The sequence below is a fragment of the Colletotrichum acutatum genome (assembly GCF_030867785.1).
Source record: "Colletotrichum acutatum strain CBS 112980 chromosome Unknown BDZ83scaffold_111, whole genome shotgun sequence".
Classification (NCBI taxonomy): Eukaryota; Fungi; Ascomycota; class Sordariomycetes; order Glomerellales; family Glomerellaceae; genus Colletotrichum; species Colletotrichum acutatum.
Genome location: NW_026849105.1, coordinates 108,288 through 123,738, shown reverse-complemented (window position 1 = coordinate 123,738; position 15,451 = coordinate 108,288). Strand labels below are relative to the sequence as shown.

Sequence of the window (15,451 nt, the reverse complement as noted above, 5' to 3'; positions counted from 1 at the left end):
GGTAAAATCAACAAAAGGAAACAGTCTAATAAGTCCCATACCCATATTTCGGCCGCCAGTCCAAGTTCTCCCGAAAAATCTTCCAATCCACCGGGTCCGTTGTTCCAATCGTTTGGGCCGGCTCCGATCCACCATCCTTGTCATACCAGATTCCCCTAAGACACCGGTTCTCATGTAGCGTAACATGTGAATCAAAAACATCCCGAGAACAATCACACGTGACGATCTCCCGCTTCACACTAGAAGCTCTATTAAGCGGAAACAACATTTTCAAAACGTCGGGTAAAATATACGGATCACCCCGCTTCATGACTATCTCAATGGGGATATCCTCGCCAAACAGCAGAAACACCCGAAAGGAGGTGCGCACACCGTTCGCGTGCTTCTTCCTGACGCCGATGCTGGCCATCTTCCTGTAGAGCTCCGTGGGCAGCGTGCCGTGGTGCAGGTCGAACCAGTTTGTGATGATGTTGTTGAATTCGTCCGCTTTGACGCAGAAGTCAAAGGTGCACTCGATCATGACTAGGCGACGGCAGTGAGAGGGCTCGACCTTGGTGGACTCGCAAAAGTGGCGCTGGTAGTTGCCATTAATGGCTCGTTCCATCTTGATCTTCACGCCGCTGATGACCTTGCCGATGATGGATCTCTCCTTTTCGCCGGGCATCTTGTCTGGTTGTTTTTGGGGTGATTGAATGAGGTGTCTTGAGGATTTAGAGAAGTTGATTGTTCTGTAGGTAAAGCTGGATTGTATTTAGGTGATGTATCGGTGTTCTGATGTGCCTGTAAGTTAATGATGACTGAAACCTGAGATGAGGATCATCTCGTGTCTTCATATACAATTGCAACATTATGAGGCTGCTTGTTCTAATTGTGTGATTGAACAGAAAGATTCTGTCGTTGCACAACCATTTGGAGATAATGTCAAAGGACAGCATCACCTAGTTCTTCACATGTCTGGTAAAACAATATTGTGAATGGCGATGGGCTTTGTTCATCTTTGGAGTTGCTTACAATAACCTCTTTGAATTCTTTGTGCAGCAAAAAAGATGACATTGTTCTCCTTTTAGCTGGATGTTCTTACTTGAGGTAATTCAGGAAAGTTGTCCCATTAACAGCATAACGTGGATCCAGCCTTACTAAAGCCAATGCGTGGAAGAGAGTCAAAGGCTGAACAATGCTTCTCAGAGTGTAGACTGAACACATATTTATTCCACAAACGACAATCTGCAGGTATCTGGAAGTAGATCCCTCGAGTCAAAAGTCTTAGCCAATGGAGCGAAATCGAGTCTAGTATCTTTCCAGCCACATTCGGACTTGTTTTCGTATCTAGAGTCTACGTCCGTCGTTCCTCCCGACGAAGTTCTGCCCTCGCTCCACTAGGGTGATTGAAGAAAGTAAACATGGCCAACACGAAGATGACCACCTCTTGACGGACGATGTGTATTGAAAATGAGGTAAGGTTTTACCAGTCCGCCACACTTCGTGGTGGGATGTGGCGAGTGTGAAGGAAAGCTTCCGATAGGATCGCCTCATCATAGGCCAAATACTTCATGCGTGAACAAAGACAAAGTTCGTCTCTAGCTTCGCCTGAAGCTTGACCAGCCATCGTTTTTGATGGCAGTGCGAACCCGAACCAAGTACAGAGCCGTGCAGACTTGGCAGGTAGCCTTCCGGACCCGAGGAAGCTTCCGGTTTTCCATCTCACCTTACCTACCTTAGATAGGAAGGTAGAGTAATGTTCGACTTGAACTACATTGGCTGCACTCATACTTTGTGTGCGATTTCGAAAAACAGAGAGTGTGCAAAAGCGCAAGGCTTACGATAATCTAAATGACACTTGCCAAGTCAGTAAGGCCTACGTGGTTTTGCAGCCCGCCGGCTCACTCTGCAGGGCTACTACTGTCTTGGATCTACGCGCCAACGCGGCCGTTCGCATGTGACGACTAGTAAGTTTAGGTTCGATCGCCCGTTTGTGGGGTAATTGAAGCTGCAAGACGGAAAACCTGTTCCCGCCTACGCGCCTGGCCGCATTGCCAACTCATCCCACACATCTGCCATGGCATGTAATGCCACAACAGGCGCGCCTTAGCTGAAGAGTGGCGATACCGCTTTTTCTTGACGGTCTTTAATACCATACCACGAATCCACTTGTGTGATTCTTTTCTTTTATGCGACGGGGCCTTCATTCTGTCCGAAATTCCGTCTGAGCTGTTGGAGAACTGTGACGCATCAACCCGACGTGTTCGTTGTGTGTCATGCTCGAGGTCTGAGCACCGAGCTTGCGGGAACGCCTCAGTTCCCAACCACCGCCACACCCGACTTAGAAAACCATTTGGCAACCTCTTCCAAATCGACCTGGTTGATTTGGATACCAATTTTGCAACTGGAGGCTCCTTCGTTGAGAAAAGCCATCATGAGGAGCTTTTCAACCTTTCTAACGCTACTGCGCCTAGCAGACTGGGTAACGCCAGCCCGAAGCGACACAACAACATCAAGCAACACGGCCGCGAAGCCGTGCTCCCCCAAGAGCTTTGTATTCCCCACGGAGCTCGAGGGCGCAGACCTCGTGGGCGTAACGGCGGCCGAGGTCAGAGACCTGACATTCAACCCATTGACACCAGAGGGTCGCGCAGCCATCCCGTCGACGGGTGTCAGCTTCTGCAACGTGACGGTCAAGTACGTCCACACGGGCTTCGACGACGTGACGCAGGTACAGATATGGCTTCCATCTGCTGAGGCGTGGAACGGACGGTTCGTGGGCGTCGGAGGAGGAGGGTACTCGGCCGGGCAATTTGGGAGCGAAAAAGTCGTTGCGACGCTGGCGCAGGGATATGCGAGTACGTTTTCAATCATTGATTCTTTCCGTCTTTGTTGCTGGTTTGAAGACGTGTAAGCGAAATGAGCTGACCGCGTGATAGCAAGTTCAACGGACGCCGGGCACGATCATACAACGTGGGAAGAGGCGCCTTGGGCGCTGAATAAGGATGGCACTGTCAACGAGCGATTGCTCGTAAATTACGCCCACGTTTCGGTGCACGACATGACCATCATCGCAAAGTCAATTGTAGCGCAGTACTACTCTCGGACGCCAGAGTACTCGTACTGGAGCGGGTGCTCGACAGGCGGCCGGCAGGGCATCATCGAAGCGCAGCGGTATCCAGGCGACTACGATGGCATCCTCTCGGGCGCGCCGGCCGTGAACCAACCTAGTCTCATCATCAGCACGTACTGGCCTCAGTTCGTGATGAACCAAAAGGGTGTGTACCCGCACATCTGCGAGCTGATTCTCATGACGCAATTCGCCGTCGATGCGTGCGACGAGCTTGACGGCGTGAAGGACAACATCATTGCAGACCCGGATAATTGCCTGTTCGACCCGACGAGCGTGGTTGGCAAGGAGCTTGACTGCGGGAACATGAAGATGGTCATGTCGGCGGAGGCTGCCGATGTGGCGCGGGAGATCTGGCGGGGCCCGCACGGCGCGGACGGGAAACCGCTTTGGCTGCCAAAGGGGTATCCAGTTGGCGCACCCTTTACTGGCCGCTTCGGGCTCGGTAACACAAACTGCAGTGTACCGAACGCGCCCTGCGTCGGTCGGCCATTCCAGATGTCGGTGGAATGGATCCGCAACCTCGTGCACAAGGACCCGAGCTACGACGTGAGCGGTATGGCGTTTGCCGATCTCGAGGCGGCATATAAGACCAGCAGACGGGAGTTTGACAGCATTATCGGGGCCAATAATCCAGACTTGTCTGAGTTTAAGAGACTTGGGCGCAAGATGATTAGCTGGCACGGGCTGGCCGACGAGTGTGTAACGATGCGCACATCGAGAGACTATTACGACCGGGTGTTGGCGGTGGACACGGCGGCGGATGGGTATTATCGCCACTTTGAGGCGCCAGGAGTGTACCACTGCTATGGGCTGAATGGAACGTTTTACCCGCTGAAAGGGTTGGAGACGCTGCGAGCTTGGGTCGAAGAGGGGAAGACGCCGGCGGTGATGGATGGGTTTAAGCTGAGCGGGGGGAACGACAGCGCGGCGCCGACGAGGCCATTATGCGCGTATCCTGCGACAGTGAAGTATGTTGGTGGCGACGCGAATAAGAAGGACTCGTGGATCTGCGAGAAGCAATCAGCCAGTTGCCCGAAGTCAGACACTCCTGAATGGAACAGGGACGAGTTGTAGTGTTGATGCCATGCATGATGGTAAAAGGTAATCTGGTCTAGTGTAATAATTTGAATAGCATCCTATCGGTAGAGAAAAAGAATAACAGTAATTTCGCGGAATGAGACCATGGAGATGAATGACCTGATAGAACTATGATGTTGCCGGACGGGAGCTGGAAATTTGCTTCCGGAGGGTTCTTCCGGAGTGTGGTCCACCAATGGTGGAGAAGCACCTCGGAGGTACTGTGTACGTCTCCGGAGGAAATGGCCCGCTCAGAACAACGCTTATCTCATCTTGTGCTGCTTACATAAGAACATCACGAAGGACCCCGACACCCGCAGAAAAACGTAACTCCATCACGGCGAACCGAGGTGGGTCCGCTGGACCGTCGGCGTCCCAAAACCCGAATTTCCCAGTTTTCAGGGTCCAATCCCCCGCCAGTGGTGGTCCCCCCATTGCCCCCCGTCTCCCGTACTACTCGTGCTACTGGCCCACCCCTTGGCCCCTCTCTGCTGACTTTAGCATCTTTTGCCGCCTCTGCTTTTCCCCTTGTTAGCAAATTCCCATGGGCAAAGCCGCAAAAGGCCGCAAAAACATTCGCCACCTCTCACAAAGGGCCCGACGCCAACTTTCCCTCTTAAACCACCCTCCTTTCGATCGCTCTCGATCCCCATTCCTCGCTCCATGTCCGAAGATCGAGCCTCAACACCACCGATCTATCGGCCCTCTTCGACATCCTGGACAAACCACCACACACAACCAACACTCGCACCATTTGCCCTGCTGGCTGTGTGGTCCCCGACGCTGCCGCTGCCGCTGCCGCTGCCGCTACTGCTGCCTGTCGCACCGCACCGTCCAGCTCCATGACCTTTGCGTCTGCGGACCTGCTCCGATCGCTCCGGGCCTAGACCCCCGGGCTTATTCGATTCGTTCGGCCTCGGTTTCAGGCCTTGTCTGTTATTCCATCTCTTCTTCGGGTGGGCATATCGGCCCCTCTCTGCCGGGTGCGTTCCCTCCGTGCTTAGCCGGCCCTTGGGCCACCGCTCCGATTGATGCCTTCCGGCCCCTCCAACCCACGATCCGCCTCTACCCCGAAATCAGGGTCGTCGCCCGCTGGCGCCCATGGCCCGACTGCTGTAAGTACCGGCAGTGATGGCCAAGACGAACTCGGGTCTCCCAATAGGGTATCTTGGAATCATCTTCGTCAGGGCGAGAGTCATCAACGCGTGAGTCTATTTTACCTTGTGCCCCCCTCTCCCCTTCACATCCGTCCCTTATCGGGAGGCCTTATCGGGCCCACCCGTCGTCTCTATCGGAACATACCCAACTTCATCATGTCGTGGGCAACCTCGCGCTCGTCGTGTCAATGTAGTAATTGCTCTCTCTGACATCTCGATCCCTTAGATCCGCCATGGTGCCCAGCAGTTACTTCGCCTAACCGGCAGATTCCCCGCCTACAATGCTGCCAGCCCTGAAGGAGGCTATGATGCCTCCAACGATCACGCCTTACCCACCGAGGACGACTTGCGCGCCATGTCAAGATTATCGCACAGCATCGCCCGCGACATACACGAGATCAGGACCCTTCAAAGGGAAGACCCCAACGCTCACAAGCGCAAGTCGGGGGGCGAGGGCAGTAGTGAGCAGCAACAGCTCGTCGCGGCCAGGAGCCACGCCGGGAACAGCGGCAGTCCCCCGGGTCGTAGGCATCGCCGGAAGACGATTGATTTCTCGTGCCACAAATGTCACCGCGTCGATACCCCGGAATGGCGGCCTGGTCCCGATGGTCCCAGTACGCTCTGTAATGTGTGCGGACTGATTTACGCCAAACGCGAACGCAAGAAAGAGGAATCGACGATGCCCACCTTTGGATCTCGCTAACTTTCCTATACATCTTTTCCTTATAATTTCCCTTCTTATTCTTCTTCTTTTTATTCCTTTCCTCACTATTTACACTAAGCTACGTTGACGGATATATGGGGCAGAAGGAGCAATCTTTCATCGGTTCTGAAAAATGAAATTACGAGACGACTGCAAGGCGTTGGAAGCTGCTTTTAGGCATTGATACCCAACACGATGAGATGGATATGGACTACTTTTTGGGGGTTTTCTTTTTTTTTTTTTCTCTATTCTATTGGGAGACCTTATTTCGGCTGGTGTTTGGCGCAACGGACAGGTGGATTATGAAATATACCCGACTAAAGAATCAAATCAATTTTGCCCTTTATTACCTCGCTATGATCAGCTACCTTTGCCATTTCCACGTCGCAACGTTACCCGGAAAGGTGGGTAATGTGGCTGAAAACCAGGAGACGGTTCCCATGTCTCGTTGAGGCTCAGGCGGCATCGTCTCTTCTCAACAGATCATCCCCCGTTGACAGCTAGGCGGAAGCAAGGGCTAACCCGTGTCTGACTTTGGCTCATCCGCATTCGACACACAGCGACGCAGCTGAGGGATGCTATTTTGACAGACAAAGACAGGAATGCCCCTCCCGCCTGAAGCTAGCTCCCTCCCCCGCTCCTCTCGTCGTCCTGTACCTCAATCTGCCTAGTCTGCGGCAGGTCGCGGATGAGCCGGGGTGAAGCTATGCGGCGGCGGCGGCGGCGACAGCTCAGCTCCACAGCCAACAGCATAATGTCTCCGATGAGCCGCGCCGAGGGGGAAGATGCGGGGAAAGGTAAACGAACCCACACGGCAGATCACTCAGGAGGTCACTCCTCCAAAATCCAAGCAAAACACAGCGGTTCATGTCAGCCCACTGGCCGTTTCCCCCAACTTTCTGTTCGTGCCATGTTCCCCCGGAAACTACCAGCGATATGACTGGTTGAATAGGCTCCATAACCGATGTTGCATGCAGCTTGCCAGGCAACATTTCTGGAGGGGAAAAGCTCGTATTCACCATGCTTAAAATGTGTGTCTTGAACCTCCTGACCATCAACCCCCAAAGTTCCCGATTGAGGGGCGGAGTGACCTCAGTCAATCTATTTCGCCGAGCAGCAAGTTCGTGTTCGTCTGTTAACATCGTGGCATGGTCACATCGGTTCGTGTACTTTGGGGCTTGTCTTGGAGGTTAAGTCTATTTCATGTAGGGTGGGATGATCTTTAGTCACAAGTTCCTTCCTGGCAGAGGTTGCAGGGCAGAGGCTCTCAGATAATCGAGGTGCCATGAATGCTCATTTGGGAAATATCGTGACATTTCAATCTGATCGACGCTCGTATCTAGGATTTTAGTCTCTGTGCCGTCGCCCGGCAGCTGAGACCCTTGAGCTTTTCATGACAACATAGCATGACCTTACTTGGAACTTGCGAAAAGGCGGTCACCGGCAGGATATATAAGTCATAGATAGACTCTTGCATCAAACTTCTTGAATAGCATCAGCCTTAACTTCATTTCGATAACATAAACACAATTCATTTAGACCACGAAGCTCCAAATCCAGAGACAATCCTTAGGCCTCCAGAATCTACCAAAGTCCCACTTGAGCACACAAGCCCTCAACCTCCAAAAATGCATTTCAACACCTTACTCATCCCCCTCCTCGCCGCCGCAACCCAAACCTTAGCCCTCGGCAAAGCAACAGTCGTAAACAACTGCGCAACCGAAGTCTCCGTCTGGTCCGTCGGCGGCGACGTCCGCGCCGCGGGACCCCTGGCTGCAAAGGGCGGCTCCTACAGCGAGACCTTCACCCGGGACCCGACCACCGGCGGCCGGGCCCTCAAAGTCACCCGCGCGCGCGACGGCCTGTACACGGGCGCGCCGCAGCTCGTGTACGCGTATAACCTGGACGGCAGCGGCGTGTGGTATGATTTGAGCACCGTGTTCGGGGACGGGTTTAAGGGGAGCAAAATTGTTGTTGCGAGTCGGGTTGCGAGTTGTCCTGCTATTGTGTGGGAGGGTGGGGTTAGTCCTGGAGGAAGTCAGGTTAAGGTCTGTACGGCGGATCAGGATGTTGTTTTAACGCTTTGTGCTTAGGGGGGTTGGTTGAGATGGGATCGGCAGGGTGAGGAGAGGGTGGTTGCAGGTGGTGTTGATGAAGGGGCTGAACTTGAGGGCGAGGAGAGTATGATTACATGCCTATATAGTTTCAATGTTTAATATTTTACCAGCATCCTTTCCACATCCTTTTGATATTTGGATACAAATGGCTACGGCTTACACGGCATCGACTATCTTCAAACTTCGTCTTCAAGCCAGGTAGTACGTTCAAAGACATCCAATGGCTACGCAAGTGGTAAACACTCATGTCATTGTGACTGAAATGTAGCAAGGTATATACTATCTACTAGTGAATTGAACCTATGATACCATGAGCAACACATACTGCCCGTCTACTTGTGTAACATTGGGGATGGTAACCGAGTTGTCTGGCAAGATTCCAATAATCTCTCCGGCCATGAGCTGAAAGAGTACTTCGCTGGTAGTCCCAAGTGCTTTCTTCGCAACTCTGACTGGGGCTGGCTGGACAAATCCTCGAACGGCGGAAAGCATAGAAGGATTAACTAGATGCCAGGGTGTCAGTTCAAGGGTATATTATGCACGACTGATGACACTTATGCAAGAGCACTTACACGGAAACTTCATATCCGCGAGCATAGGCGCGCCAGGGGAACTCGAATTGACGACCCAAGCAAAGCTGTTAACCGGCACCAACCCCGGCGGAACAGCCTGCGGTGATATCCCATTTACGATATCAATGTTGATGCCCATGTCGGTACTCGGAATAACGCTCAGCCTCAAGCCGTCGATAAACTCAGCTTCCTGTCGGTTCCCCGCCGTAACGTTGACCGTTCTCGTAGCCCCTTGGCCGTACTGGACAAACTCGTTGGCAGTATCCTCAGTCTTCCGCCCGAGCAGGATATACTCGCCCTGTAGCGACGCCATCTTGATGATCCGAGTATTGTTTTCCTCTCTGTGCACATTGCGCGTCGCGTCATTGACGATCCAGCTTCGTTTGTCTCCGGCTAGAGTGCCGACGTAGGTGTTGCTCTCTTGTATACCGATCGTGGCGAGAGCCGTCGGGTCGTAGGGGATCTCGATCTTGGCGATGAGGTCGTTTGCCGTCTCGTTGAGGCTGATGACGTACGAGTAGTTCTGGAGAGCCATGAAGGGACCGCCCGTGGTACCTGTCACGAAGTTGCCCGGCAGCGGGGTGAGGTTCTGTTGGACGACCAGTGTGCGGTTCTTGGGTGAGAAGAGGTCTAGCGCTAAGCCGTCTTGGAAGTCCTGGTCGGTTCTTTCCATCTGATGGGCGTTGTCTTTAGCATATGGAAAGATCAACTTTTGGACTGTGATAGGGCACTTACACTGCCGAGAACGTTGATAGGGTCACCAAACTTTGCCTTATCTGCTGCGTCCTGGCCGAGAACGAGGACCGCAGCGGCGGCGAGCCACGGCCCGAAGAGCCTCGCGTGGAAGGAGACCCGACACATTGACTTGCTGAAAGATTGATATTGAGAGACGGATCTACGGTAATATCAAAAAGCTGATTGGTACAAAGAAATAAGATTTGATGGCCAGCCCGAACATGATAATATACCTCCTCAACTAAAAGTCGAAAAGAGACTCATGAACAAACCAGTTCGTCCCCTGTCCAGGGGTCAATCAACCGAAACCACACCCGAACCCCGTGAGCTAGACTGAAAACGCAACATCATGAAGCTTTACTCGCGTCCATGATCTCGTGAATGCCAATAAGTCGAGGCAACCTGTCGGCCGAGCTGCCGAGACCACCTCGATTTCCGAGCAAGAGAACCGAGATCGACGCTGTGGCAACACTCTAATGTAGGAGGACCAGGCCTTCGGTAGGTACTCCAGGCTGGGAGTACAGGGCCCGCCTCCGCAGGGCGCTTTGCGGGGGACTTTTAAAACAAGCTTTAGGATCTACTAGGCCTGGTCTAGAACAGAGTTTAGCGTCAAACCAATGATACAATCGAGTATTAATAAGTTCAGATGAAGTCCAAACCCAACGTCAGCTCTGCACGTTTGACTCTTCTTTCAGACGTAGGGGTTCATCCGTCTTTACCGACGAGAATTCATTTTAGGTCGCTCACCACTGTTCATTGTGGCTCTCTTTTTCATGCTCACTTCCGATTCTGCAATGTTGCAGCATAGCCACTTTGCTCATCAAAATGTGAAGTCTTGTAGTCATTCGTGGCATCGTTACAAGATATGGCGTCCTAGGCGTTTCATGTTGTAATCCGGAAAGCTCCAACATTACCATCCCATTGGCAGTGTCAGCCTAACCGAATGCGACTTCTACGGCACAGGATCTAAACAGACGTCCGCAACATCTGCCTTGAGCAGTCTTTAACAGGAATGAAGCCAGTAGCAGGGCAATATTCTCTCCTCTTTCATTACATTCTCCTCAACAACAAATGCCCGGTGGAAGGAATATACATGTACCTCGTCCAAAACTTCCCCATTCCGGCATTCCCTGCCACCAAGCATAAACTTTCCAGTGGTGCGGTAGCAAATCATTCAAGTGTTTGGGATCGATAGACTCTAATGTGATGAGCTCTAGATAAGTATACCTCGGTCAGGATGACATTAGATGAGGTAGCTTGGATGAAAAGATCGAGTCTGTCTCTGTCTAGTGTTGAGCCTTGTTCACCCTGCAGCAGCTAGTCTATTGACACTCCACATCTATTTATGGACCGGTATTTCCCTCGCGGAATGTGGCTTAATAGGGCAAACTAAGGACTCGACTTACTCTCATACTTACGTTACGGAGGCACCCACATCCATACGCTCAATACCTGAGCCCCCTTTCGAAGACCTCTCTGTGTCCAAATCGAATTTCAAAGATGATATTATGATTAAGAAAACTTTATCAAGGCAGTAGCAGTGAATCACAAAGACAGATATCCGTAAGCCGGAAGCATCACGTAAAATGACCATGCTGAGCGATGGAAAAGCCTCGCGTTCTACCTTTAAATCTGTTCTTGCTAGGTATAGTAAGAAGCATATCCGGGAGTTCGAAGCATCGGAAACCAGTACGCAACAAGTTAGACGCACCTTAAAGCTCATAAGCAATATGAGGTCTGAAAGAAACAGCGCCGACTACTCTGAGCAGCGTCGATGTTTCTGCTGCATCGACTAACACCAAACACACAGGGACCTTCAGCGTAAATGTCGATGGCGCTTGTGGATTACAGAAGCTAGTGCATATGATCAAAGTAGGTGGTTGTATCAGTGTTTACTTCTGTTGGAGCTCTCATCACATTGAGCACCTTCGCGGGATTTTGGGTGAATACGGTGAACATCGATTAAACCCCTCTCGCCAATAGCAGCATCTGCCTGGTGCAGAGCACAAGATCCAATGTCAGCCTAGCGTCGCAATGGTGATATTTTCCACACAAGCCCCTGCCTGGCCCACGTTGCCGTCCAGTCAGAGTGAAGGACTCCAATATGGGAGCCTAAATTGCATGTGAGGCTGAGGCGCGAAATGCATACTGTCTGCAATCAACACGCAAGTCGCATATCTTGAACAAAGGGCAGGCCAACTATCATTATTGTTATCTCAGGTCTCAACTTGGATCCAGTCTCTGACTGCTCAAGACGACACAACTTAGTCATGTCACTCCTACACTGGATAAAGGCCCGACACAACTTACCTCTCCGTGAGAGAGCCATTCTGAAACTGTCCGGATTCAATGTCAAATGCGCAAATCCTTTACATGAGTTTCAAGATTCCCTCCGCAATCGCATTGCCCTTGAACCGCCAATTCACAGCGACGCAACTTGCGACAGGTGCGAAAAGCTACGCAACGATCCAGACGACTACAAGTTAATCTCAGGCCTTCGCTATTGGTGTCTAGACTGTGAGACAACGCAGGCAGACGTTTGTTCGACTTGCGTAGTCGTTCCCGGTCAAGGAATCGACCACGACCCCGCGCATCGACTGGTGCAAGTGCAGCCTACCGCATGCTCCGTATGCGAAGATGTCGAACGACTCGAGGTCAAGCCGGCTGACATGCACCGTGGGCCTTACAAGGAGTTCTTAGTAAAGGGCGGTACATTCAAGGAAGTCGCGGAGACTAGAAGCTGTGGATTCTGTACTTTCCTGTGGAGATTGCTGGCCCAGTCTCCCCCAGAGGGCCTCAAGTGGCCCCCTGACGATGATAAGGAAGTTCAAATTCGGATCAGGAAGCAGTGGCGGGATTGGTTGAACATCTCTGTTGTTTCTGATCTCGCGACTGAAGAAGAGTTTGAGATGCGCGGGGAAAAGTATGTCAGGAGGGGACAGAATGCCGCGGACATGGAAAAGGAGATGCTCGTGGGCCCTTCCGTCTGTAGGAAGTCCGTTTTCGCGCTGAGAGTTCAATGTGCTGACCTCTCTCTCTCACACAGCTTGGTCTCACGAGATGCCTGTTAGCGAAATCACTTCAGAGGAAGAAGATAGAAGAACTTGGCAGGTTGGAGTCTGCAAAGTGTTACCGAGCTCAGGATCCAGCGAAGCCCTTCAGCTTGCGAAATCATGGCTCGACAACTGCTGCAAGAGACATTCTAAGTGTGCAGGAACCCCACCGCATATCCTACCGTCTCGTGTCTTAGTGTTGCAAGGTCAAGATTTCTCGCGCGTTTATCTGAAAGAGACAATGGGCATTGAAGGCAGTTACGCTGCGCTGAGCTACTGTTGGGGCCCAGGCCGACCAGGCCTCATCACTATCAAAGATAACTACCGCGATCATCAGAACTTTGGCATTCCAATCAACGGCCTTCCAGAGACGATTAGAGACGCAGTTCATGCAGCAAGGACGTTGGGATTGGACTATCTGTGGGTCGATCGGCTCTGTATCGTTCAGGATTCCGTAGAGGACTGGGCTCACGAAGCGGCTCTCATGTGCGCGGTATATTCTGGAGCAACACTCACACTCAGCGCCGATGGCAGCAATTCAGCTACTCAGGGTCTCTTCCAGTCGAACCAAACTCTCTCTGCGCTCGACTACAAGACATACTACGACCCTGGAGCCGACGATCTGGTCTACATCAAGCGCCCGAGCCACGCGTCCCTGTCTGGCCGGGCATCAGACATGACCCAGCCCATTGATCAACGCGGATGGACAATGCAGGAACGTCTAATGAGCCCTCGAGTCCTGCACTTCACTAGCGAAGAAATGGTTTGGGAATGCAACACCCTCACTGAGTGCGAATGCCGCCGCGAATCCGCCATGTCAACGCGAGAACTGGCACCCAGCGGCATCACCACCCGAGAAGGGCTGTACGAGCACTGGCGACATATAGTACGCGAGTACGCCAAACGGTCTCTCGCGTACGAGACAGATAAGATGCCAGCTCTCCGAGGTCTCGTCGAGAAGTTCCAGCGCGTCATGCAGGACCTTGTCGGCAAAGACACCGACATCAAAGACGAGTACCTGGCCGGACTCTGGCGGAACGATTTGGTGGAGGGGCTCGCATGGAAGCCACCGACGCCGGGCGACTTGGAAGGGTTCCTGAAAGCCACGAACCACCGGCGAATTCTGAACATCGGCGTAGATAGAGACGTGGACAGCGAAGCCTGGGAAAAGATCCTCGCCCACCGTAACCGCCTCGAAGACTGGCACCAGTCCGGCGGGTATGTCGCTCCCACATGGAGCTGGGCGCACCTCCGCGGCCCCATGTCCTATCTCTACTGCCGCCCATTGACGCCTTTCATCCCCTACGTAAACGTCGTTGAAGCCAACGTCGTGCCCGTTAACGCCAACGAGCCGACGGGCCAGGTCTCGTCCGGATTTGTTACGCTCGAGGGCCGGCTGGTTCATGGCCTGCGGCTGAGCATCACGCAGGGCATCTATGAGGGCGGCGATGTCAGAGAGATGTGCTTTTTGAGCCTTGCTGAGCCATATGATGTCTTTATCGAGTTCGCTCCCGATGACCCTCCTGGCTTGCTGCAGAGATGGGGATCTGATCTCACCGAGGTTGTGGTGTTACTTTTGGGGACGAGGAATTTCGTTCCGGAGAAGGGAGGTTATGGAACGGTTGGTGGCTTGAGCAATCCGGTGAAGATGTCGTGGAATATGCCGGCCGAGAGGGGGATTGCTGAGGCGAGTGAGGAAGATACAGGTGTTGCGGCCGGCTCACCGGCATGCGAGCTACCGGGCGAACTAGTGGAAGCCTTTGTGGAAGACACGGAATACCCTCGCTTCACGACGTTCTTGGTCCTAAAGGAGTCGGATCTGGAGAAGGGCAAGTATGAGAGACTGGGTTGCTTTGATGTCTGGGGTAGGAATGATGTTGGTGTTGCCAAAGCGCTCTTCAGCAGCTCAGTTAATGAGACAGTTACGATCATCTAAGGCAAGCCCGAGAGGTAAATTCAGTGTCGAAAGAATGTCAAAACAATAGACACGAAATTGGCTCCAGCTACTTTGTCTCCCAGTGTCATGGACTAATCGTAACTGGACAGGGTCACAGACTGAATGGGGCGACTGTAGCAGCAGCATCGACACTCTGAGAGCATCGATTCAGAGCCGAACGTAATCAATCCACAGACAAAGACTTTTGTCGAAATCCTGTGCCACTATCATCATCCATGAGACATACTACGGCACAGTCTGTAACATCCTCGTTCTCGTTCCCGCAGTCGTAAGTAAGGTCAGCAGTAATCTCCGGTCCCGCGTAGCTGGGCGGAGGCTGTGTTAGCCGATCGTTTCGATCGGACAGACGGGGTATTGAACAAGGTCCCTTGACTCCGGGGCCGGACTCTAAGGAAATCAATCCCGCCGGGAATAGGCGTCACCGAGAACGCTAACTTTTTACAATTGGCGATGTAACGTACGAAAGCTCCAGGTCCGAAGTAAGTGCAATTTTAAAACTCATGTAAGCTGCGTTGTATTCATGCAGGCCGGCATGATGGCACGGCCAGCAAGAGTGCCTGTCTCTTTGAATCAAAAGCTAAGTCTGCCTGACCAATGACTCTCTAATGCCATGAGGATATGTTTCAACGAGCGTCGGCCCGTTTGATCGAAGTGATGCTAATATCACCCTTTTCGCCAGGGCTATTCCACACGGATTAAAGTTGAGAGGTTGGATGTCGGGCCGCCAAGTTGACTTAGAGCAACCAATCACATTTCACGGTAAGGTATGCAGCTTGAGAAAAACAAGCGTCTATTAGATCAACACATTTTCCGCTATGCCGAAGAAAAATCTCAGAAAAGGAGGTCCAATTCGTAAATTGGCCTGCAGAAACAGCGCGATTTATTCGAATTTTAGTGTGGCAGCTATCAGCGGCAAGCTTGGCTCCCAACCACTTGAAGCACTGCAAGTCGGTGAACTGCGCCTCGTT

At 52.3% G+C, this 15,451-nt stretch overlaps 5 protein-coding genes across 5 annotated transcripts; 4 read left to right on the top strand and 1 right to left on the bottom strand.

The window, feature by feature from the left end:
* Window positions 1-2,413: 2,413 nt before the first annotated feature.
* Window positions 2,414-4,293, top strand: BDZ83DRAFT_761104 (tannase and feruloyl esterase; the record flags this gene model as incomplete). Its single annotated transcript, XM_060515177.1, has 2 exons — window positions 2,414-2,841; window positions 2,923-4,293. The coding sequence occupies 2 exons, from the start codon at window positions 2,414-2,416 to the stop codon at window positions 4,184-4,186; spliced, it is 1,692 nt and encodes a 563-aa protein (XP_060360759.1). The 3' UTR covers window positions 4,187-4,293.
* Window positions 4,294-5,220: 927 nt separating this feature from the next.
* BDZ83DRAFT_722701 (uncharacterized protein) lies at window positions 5,221-6,049 on the top strand (the record flags this gene model as incomplete). The annotated part of the gene is made up of 2 exons (XM_060512496.1): window positions 5,221-5,394; window positions 5,573-6,049. 2 exons carry the CDS (start codon window positions 5,221-5,223, stop codon window positions 6,047-6,049), a joined length of 651 nt encoding a protein of 216 aa, XP_060360758.1.
* A 1,255-nt stretch (window positions 6,050-7,304) lies between these two features.
* Window positions 7,305-8,440, top strand: BDZ83DRAFT_634353 (putative BYS1 domain protein). Its single transcript, XM_060509090.1, has one exon. The coding sequence runs from the start codon at window positions 7,678-7,680 to the stop codon at window positions 8,140-8,142; it is 465 nt and encodes a 154-aa protein (XP_060360757.1). The 5' UTR covers window positions 7,305-7,677; the 3' UTR covers window positions 8,143-8,440.
* A 26-nt stretch (window positions 8,441-8,466) lies between these two features.
* BDZ83DRAFT_587064 (uncharacterized protein) lies at window positions 8,467-9,599 on the bottom strand (the record flags this gene model as incomplete). The annotated part of the gene is made up of 4 exons (XM_060506003.1): window positions 8,467-8,639; window positions 8,721-9,075; window positions 9,145-9,411; window positions 9,474-9,599. The coding sequence occupies 4 exons, from the start codon at window positions 9,597-9,599 to the stop codon at window positions 8,467-8,469; spliced, it is 921 nt and encodes a 306-aa protein (XP_060360756.1).
* Window positions 9,600-11,644: 2,045 nt separating this feature from the next.
* Window positions 11,645-14,687, top strand: BDZ83DRAFT_634350 (heterokaryon incompatibility protein-domain-containing protein). Its single transcript, XM_060509089.1, has 3 exons — window positions 11,645-12,459; window positions 12,518-13,960; window positions 14,084-14,687. The coding sequence occupies exons 1-3, from the start codon at window positions 11,744-11,746 to the stop codon at window positions 14,460-14,462; spliced, it is 2,538 nt and encodes an 845-aa protein (XP_060360755.1). The 5' UTR covers window positions 11,645-11,743; the 3' UTR covers window positions 14,463-14,687.
* Window positions 14,688-15,451: the final 764 nt, after the last annotated feature.

Excerpts from the sequence above, each read along its gene's own strand:
- BDZ83DRAFT_634353 (XM_060509090.1), top strand. The coding sequence starts at position 7,678 with ATGCATTTCAACACCTTACTCATCCCCCTCCTCGCCGCCGCAACCCAA.
- BDZ83DRAFT_634350 (XM_060509089.1), top strand. The coding sequence starts at position 11,744 with ATGTCACTCCTACACTGGATAAAGGCCCGACACAACTTACCTCTCCGT. Across the intron at positions 12,460-12,517 it reads ATGCTCGTGGGCCCTTCCGT|AGCTTGGTCTCACGAGATGC; the intron begins CTGTAGGAAGTC and ends TCTCTCTCACAC. Across the intron at positions 13,961-14,083 it reads CTGAGCATCACGCAGGGCAT|CGAGGTTGTGGTGTTACTTT; the intron begins CTATGAGGGCGG and ends ATCTGATCTCAC.